Here is a 7226-nt window from a genome sequence, read left to right on the forward strand (position 1 = left end):
CAGTACAGGCCATGCACACCATGAGATCCCCTGCAATTTCCCAGTCCCCTGATTGATCAGGAAAGAGTGGCTGTTTGGAGGAGGGACTGTTGGAGGAGGGACTCTGGGCCTGAGCTCCACAGCCCATCTCCAATTACCTGGGCATTTTTCTGGTCTACATCTTTGACCAATACTGCCTCCTGAAGATGTCCCCAGCAAAATGGGGAACAGTTCCATCTGATCCAACTGTCTCCATTCCCTTCCCAAGAGATGGACATAGAGATTCAGTGGAAAGCTGCATTTCCTAAAGGAAGCAGTGGCTCATTGGTTCCAGCCCCTGCTGCAGGAAGGAAGGCAATGCCAGGCACGGACACGGGCACAGGAGGTAATTGCTGTTCCAGCTCAGCCTGGCTCAGCCCTCAGCGGGGCTGTGTGGCAGCAGCTCTTCCCCCAGGCCCTGCCCTTGCACGGCCCAGCAGCAGCCAAAGCTGGAGGCGCCTCGGCTTCCAGGCCTCTGGAGCTCATTCACAGCCCTGGGGAATTGGGACTTGTGCACCAACGTCCCTCCCGCTGCAGCTGCTCCTGCAGCCGGCCCTGAGTGCCCAGAGGCCCAAGGCACAGGAGCAGCCCCGAGCGGGAGCCCTGCTGCGAGCCCAGGGCCAGAGCCAGCCCTGGCACACAATGGAAACGTTCTCATCTTGGTTTGCTTCTAGATGCAGGTGATGGGAAGGCTTCTCCATTAGCCGGGCAGTATGACGCTTTGAAGCCCTCTGGCATTCCTGCAGGTATGTTCTCAGTGTCTCCTAATCATTGACCATCTGGAAGGAACCAGATGACAGAAGCTTCTGTGGCTGTTCAGTTACAGGCATGTCTGCAGAGAGGATTTCTCCAACTCCTGGGCTGGATGATGCGCACCAACTCAGCTCCCATCAAAGGGGTGAGTAGCATGTCCCTGCTGACCCCACAGGCTGAGCAATGGTGTTGTGGGATCTATTCCTAGAAAATGGCTCAACTTTCTGTTAAGATCCTCCAATAGAAAACACGAACCAGATGGCAGACAATATATACCAGAAACCATTTGAAGTCATGTGGCAAATGCTGAAGAAAATGCTGCAGGAGATACAAGGTGAGTGCATTTCCCACAGCCTTCCCCTGGGACTCAACAGCCGAGGCCTTTTCCTGAACATCTGGACAGGCCATGTCCGGCACAGCAGGAAGGGATCCATGGCAGCCTCGCTGCCCTGCTGCTGTTGTCACGGCCTGCAGGGCTGTTTCCCAGCCTGGCCTGGCTGCAGCTTCTCCCCAGCCTCTGCAGGAAGTCATTTGGCACCAGCTGACAGGGAGCCCCAACTGCAGCATGGGCCATGCACACGCTGAGGTCCCCTGCAGTTTCCCTGTCTCTGAGCAGATCAGGAGGCACAGCTGTTTTCAAGGGAGTGCTACCCACAAAGGCGTGCTCTGGCCCAGTCCCAAGAACTTGAGCCTTTTCTTGATCCATATCAATGTCTTTGACAAGCATTGCCTCATGAAGATGCCCCCTTCCCTATGGGAAGCAGCCCCACCTGATCCAGCTGTACCTCTTCCTTTCTCCAGAAATGGATGGAGAAGCTGTGCTGAGGGCTGAGCTTTCCGGAGGAGGCTGTGATTCTGCGCCAGCCTCTGCTGCAGGAAAGGAGGCGATGCCAGGCACAGTCACAGGAGGTAATTGCTGAGCCTCTCGGCCTGAGCCCTGCTGAGCCTTGAGCTGCCCTCTCTTCTGCTTGGCAGAGCAGGCACAGCCCAAACAGAGCTGGCACAGCCCAGAGGAATTGTTATGCTCAGGGCACTCGGGTACTGAGCAGTCCTGCTGGGGTCCCTGCATGGGAGGCACATCCCGAAACCTGGGAGTGATTGCACAGGGTGCCCATGGTGGGGATAGGGCAGAGGGGGAGAGCAAGGCTGCACTGTGCCCTGAGAGAGCCTGGCTATGTGCCCTTGGGCTGGGGGATTTGTCCCAGCAGTGGGAGGGCAGGAGGGACAGAGGGAGGCAGGGATATCTGTGGCACTGCCTTCTGCAGTTTTCTCCTGGGCTTTAGAGAGGGCTTCCTCTGTGGGAGGAAGAGAGATCACAGGGCCCCGGCCTGCTCCAGCCTCCCCTCCACGGATCTTGGTAGGGCCTGCAAAAAATGGATGGACTGTGACCAGGAGCAAGCCCAGGCCCCTGTGCACCTTTGGCCATGTCCATTCTCTCCTGGATCCCACAGCCTAAACCAACCCCCCTCCAATGCTCAGTTCCTAAAGGCAGAAGGGGACCACAGCACACCATGGAAATGATTCCCATCTGTGCTCCCTTCTAGACTGGGATGACAATGGGGATTATTTGGAAGCCCTACTGGAAAAGGAGATTAAATTATTGGATTATGTTGGAGGAACGTTTTCAGTGTACCTTTTCTGAGAGAATAATCAATGTGACAAGAGCTCCCCCATCTTCCACTTCCCTCAACATCACCTCAGGGTTGAAGGAATCTGGAAGCCTCACCCTGCTCCCTTTCTGGAGCCCTGAGTGATCCCACAGGATCACTGTCAGTGGGAGGAAGGAGCATTTAGCTGTCCATTTCCTCCCATGTGCAATGCCAGAGTGTCCTTGTGTGTGCTCTGTGCAGTCACAGAGAAGAGCAGAGAGGGAAGGGGCCAGGCCAAGGACTGTGCCCCGGGGCTGAGCCTTGGGTGCAGCCTGAGGATCTCCTACAGCACCACGGGAGCTGTTCTGTTCTGCCTTTCTTTGCAGCTGAACCTGTTGGTGAAGGTGGTGCAGCTTCCCAGCCCACAGCCATTACTGAGCCTCTGGGAGATGGTGAGGGTAGGTCAAGGCCTTTCCCCCTGCGAGAGCTGCCAGCTCAGAGCCCAAAGCTCGGCCAGGGGGGCATCGCTGCAGGTGCCAGGACAGAACCATGCACGTGTGTGCCCTGGCCCTGGGCCATCCCCTCACCGCTCCTGCGGCTCAGTGCTGCCCGTGCAGATCTGCAGAGATGACAGAAGCTCCTGTGGCTGTTCAGTTACAGGTATGGCTGCAGGGAGGACTTCTCCAGCTCCTTTTATGGCTACTTCCCGCAAGCCCAGCTCCCATCGCAGGGGTGAGTAGTGTGTCCCTGCTGACCCCACAGGCTGAGCACAGGTTTTGTGGAATCTGTTCCTGGGAAATGGAAATATTTTTCTCTTAAGGTCCCCCGACAGGGAAGATCCAATATACTGCAGACAAGATATCCCTGAAACCATCCAGACTCATTCAGCCAGCACTGAAGAAAACATTGCAGACAGGACAAGGTGGGTGCATTTCCCTCAGCCTTCCCCTGGGACTCAGCAGCCAGGGGCTTTTCCTGCATATCTGAACAGGCTCTGCCCAGCAGAGCATGAAGGGATCTATGGCAGCCTTGCTGCCCTGCTGCTGCTCTCACGGCCTGCAGGGTTGTTTCCCAGCCTGGCCTGGCTGCAGCTTCTCCCCAGCCTCTGCAGGAAGGCATTTGGCACCAGCTGACAGGGAGCCCCAACTGCAGCATGGGCCATGCACACGCTGAGGTCCCCTGCAATTTCCCAGTCAATGAGCACATCTGGAGGGGCAAATATTTGGACGAGGGTGGGCCCTGTAGCAGCCCCAATAACCTGGTTTTTATCGTGAATCTCATCCATGACTTAGATAAGCTTTTCCTCCTGAAGATGACACCTTCCTGCTGGGGAACAACCCAAATGATCCATCTGTCCCTTTTCCTTTCCCCAGAGATGAAAGGACAGGCTCTGCTGAAGGCTGGGTTTCCCAGAGGAAGCAGTGGCTCATTGGCAGCCTCTGCTGCAGGAAGGGAGGTGATGCCAGGCACAGTCACAGGAGGTAATTGCTGAGCCTCTGGGCCTGAGCCCTGCTGAGCCTTGAGCTGCCCTCTCTGCTGCTTGGCAGTGCGGACTCACAGCATTACCTGAGCCCCTTGAAGTGCTCCCTTACCCATAGAAGGGGGGGATCCCAGCACACCATGGAACATTTCCCATCTGTGCTCCTTTCTAGGTTGGGACCGTGACTTGCATCGTTTGGAAAGACTGGTAAACCATGGTTTAAGGATCTTGGAGTCTGGTGAAGGTAAGTTATCAGCAACACTTTCCTAACAGAGAATTCATTGTCCAGAGAAATATTTATGTGTGATTTCCTTTATGAGCCTTTGAAGTTTTAAGGATTCTGGAAATCCTGTCTTCAAATTCCTACTCCTGTGCCCAACAGCAATCCCACAGGAGGATTGCTGTCAGTGGGAAGAAGGAGCATCTAGCTATCCATCTTCCACCATGTGCAATGCCAGAGTGTCCTTCTGTGTGCTCTGTGCAGCCCCAGAGAAGAGCAGAGAGGGAAGGGGCCGGGCCCAGGGCTGTGCCCCGGGGCTGAGCCTTTCACAGCTCCTTTGCCTGCCCTAGGAAGTCTGAGCTGCTCTTGCTGCCTCTGCCAACCCCTGGCCTCGGCTGGGACTGGGTTTAGAGCTGCTGGCAGCTCCAGGGAGTCCTTTCTTCCCTGACTGCCCCACAAGGGGCTGCTTCCATCCCGGTGTGGGGCCACCGCAGGCTCGTGGTGCCCCTGCCCCAGCTCCTGAGTGGAAGGCAGAGCTGAGGGAGTGCCTTGGAGGGCACCAATCCCCCAGGGGCACTCACTGCCACTGCGGCCTGAAGGAGAATCTTCAGCAGTGTCACCATAGCTGTTCTGTCCTGCCTTTCTTTGCAGCTGAACGTGAGGATGAAGAGGATCTGGATTCCCAACCCATACCCATCACTGAGCCTCTGGGAGATGGTGAGGGTAGGTCAAGGCCTTTCCCCCTGCGAGAGCTGCCAGCTCAGAGCCCAAAGCTCAGCCAGGGGGGCATCGCTGCAGGTGCCAGGACAGAACCACGCACGTGTGTGCCCTGGCCCTGGGCCATCCCCTCACCGCTCCTGCGGCTCAGTGCTGCCTGTGCAGATCTGCAGAGATGACAGAAGCTCCTGTGGCTGTTGAGTTACAGGTATGGCTGCAGAGAGGACTTTCCCAGGTCCTTTGGTGGATGTTGCTCGCAAGCCCAGCTCCCATCGCAGGGGTGAGTCGTGTGTTCCTGATGACTCCACAGGGTGAGTACTGGTTTTGTGGGATCCATGCCTGGGAAATGGAAATATTTCTCTTAAGGTCCCCTGAGAATAAAGAACAAACATATAGGAAGTAGTAAATCCTGGGAGGAATCCAAACATCTGGAACAAATCCTGAATGATCTGGAGACACAGCATGGTAGGTGCATTTCCCTCAGCCTTCCCCTGGGACTCAGCAGCCAGGGCCTTTCCCTGCACATCTGGACAGGCTGTGCCCAGCACAGCAGGAAGGGATCCATGGCAGCCTCGCTGCCCCACTGCTGCTCTCATGGCCTGCAGGGCTGTTTCCCAGCCTGGGCTGGCTGCAGCTTCTCCCCAGCCTCTGCAGGAAGGCATTTGGCACCAGCTGACAGGGAGCCCAAATTGCACCATAGGCCTGAGATGCCTGCATTTTTCCATGCTCTGGGGAGATGCGGAGAGGCTTTTTGCTGGAGGGTGGAATTTTGGAGCAGGTCCAGAATCTGGGCATTTTCCTTGTCTTTATCCACCTCTTTCACAAGTATTGAACAGCAGAGAGGAATTATGGCATGCAGGCTCAGGGCTTTGAGCACTGAGCAGTCCTGTGCCAAGGGACTGCAAGGTGCCTGCGGGCCCCAGCTCTGGGGGAAACAGAGAGCAAGAATGTCCTGGCTGTATCCACCGTGCTGCCAGCTCAGCAGTGCAGCATAGCAATGGCTCACACTCCCCATTGCTCCCAAGATGCAGCTGGCACCTCAACACGTGCTGACAAAATCTGGAACAGAATGAGAAGAGATTTCTGCTGGGGAACATCTTGTTTGATGAAGTTGATGGCCATTGTGGGTGGAGCAGCACTTGGCCTGATGATGTGTTCTGCTGGAATCTGGTATTGCTGGAAGAGCAAATGGTGAGTGTTTTGCTGATCTCAATCACAAAAAGCTTCCTTTAAAGGCTGCTGATAGTCAGGGAGGATTCCCAGTGAGGCTGCAGTGGAGTTGTGGTCAGTCCATGGCTGTCCAAAGAACTCTGCTGAGGGTTCTGCTGCTGCCCAGTGCTTTCCTTGGCCTCCCAATTGCTGGGCCTTGTCCCGGGGGTCTGCTGGGGCTGCAGCCAGTGCTGGCTCCCCCTGAGGCTGCCTGGCCAAGAGCAGCCCCAGGGGCACAGGGCAGAGGCACAGCAAGGTGGGGAGGAGAAAGTGAGGGGATGAGATGGCCTTGAAAGGCAGAGGCGCTCTGGGACCCGCTCCTGGCCAGGGAGCCTGCCCAGAGCCGTCCCCTGCTCGCCGAGGCCTCGAGGGGCAGCTGTGCAGCTGGGCCAAGGTGTGCCAGCTGCTCCAGCTGTGCTGGGGAGCCCTGCCAGCTCTGGGCCCTGCTGTGCAGGAGGGTCCCTGTGTGCCACTGGCAGCTGGGGGCCTCAGGCACTTCTCTCTTTGCACAGTCACGCTTCTGGACAGGAGATGAAAGACGGTGGCTGCACCTCACACCCAGACAGTGACGCAGCACTTTTATCACTAGTAAGGATGTGGGCAGCCTATTCTAGAAGTTCTGAGAAGAGGACCACAGAACGACCATCTACGAGGAAAACTCTTATTACCCTGTAGACCCCCCTGCCACTTCCTCTCCCCATGGGTATCCCCAAGCTGCCCTCATCCATTTTTGATCTCCCTCTGTACCATCCCAGCCCATTCCCGAGTTGTTCTGGAAATCCCAGGATCAGCCCAGCACCCTCCAGCCCCAACTGAGACCAACATGGCCCTTCCTCTGCCCCTGAGCCCCCTGGCCCTGCCCTCTAAACGACACTATAGATGACCCCCTCCCCCCGTCTGCCATGGGAGGCAATAGCCCCTTTTTTCATTGCAATAAAGAGATGGAGCTGTCACCCCAGTGTCTGGGTGGTACCAGCAGCAAAGCCTACTCGGCACCAGCACTGGCTGAGCTCCATGCCCAGTTGCAGCCGTGGATGCCCACGGTGAGGGCAGGCAGGAACCAGGCAGGGGCTGCTGTGACCAGCAGCAGGGCCCCAAGGGGCTGGGGGAGCCCATGCTGAGTGTCCCTGGGCTGAGGGCACATTTCCTTCAGTGGGATCATCTGGGCCTGGACATCCTCCAGTGGCATGTCCAGGAAAAGAGGGAAGCCATCAAGAAAATCTCCAGGGACACAGCCTGA

The 7226-nt window shown here is 56.7% G+C and overlaps 1 protein-coding gene across 1 annotated transcript; it reads left to right on the forward strand.

Annotated features, from left to right (window-relative positions):
* The first annotated feature begins 2629 nt into the window (after positions 1–2629).
* Positions 2630–6938, forward strand: LOC146764943 (uncharacterized). The gene is made up of 10 exons (XM_085563346.1): positions 2630–2818; positions 3015–3092; positions 3181–3282; positions 3734–3841; positions 4013–4084; positions 4712–4783; positions 4986–5057; positions 5144–5242; positions 5803–5968; positions 6499–6938. Exons 2-10 carry the CDS (start codon positions 3023–3025, stop codon positions 6659–6661), a joined length of 924 nt encoding a protein of 307 aa, XP_085419472.1. The 5' UTR covers positions 2630–2818; positions 3015–3022; the 3' UTR covers positions 6662–6938.
* The last annotated feature ends 288 nt before the right edge of the window (positions 6939–7226 follow it).

The sequence above is a fragment of the Lonchura striata genome, chromosome 30 (assembly GCF_050655825.1).
Source record: "Lonchura striata isolate lonStrDom1 chromosome 30, ASM5065582v1, whole genome shotgun sequence".
Classification (NCBI taxonomy): Eukaryota; Metazoa; Chordata; class Aves; order Passeriformes; family Estrildidae; genus Lonchura; species Lonchura striata.

Coding starts and splice junctions, on each gene's coding strand:
- LOC146764943 (XM_085563346.1), top strand. CDS start 3,023: ATGGCTGCAGGGAGGACTTCTCCAGCTCCTTTTATGGCTACTTCCCGC. Junction 3,283..3,733: donor AACATTGCAGACAGGACAAG/GTGGGTGCATTT, acceptor TCCTTTCCCCAG/AGATGAAAGGACAGGCTCTG. Junction 3,842..4,012: donor GCCAGGCACAGTCACAGGAG/GTAATTGCTGAG, acceptor GCTCCTTTCTAG/GTTGGGACCGTGACTTGCAT.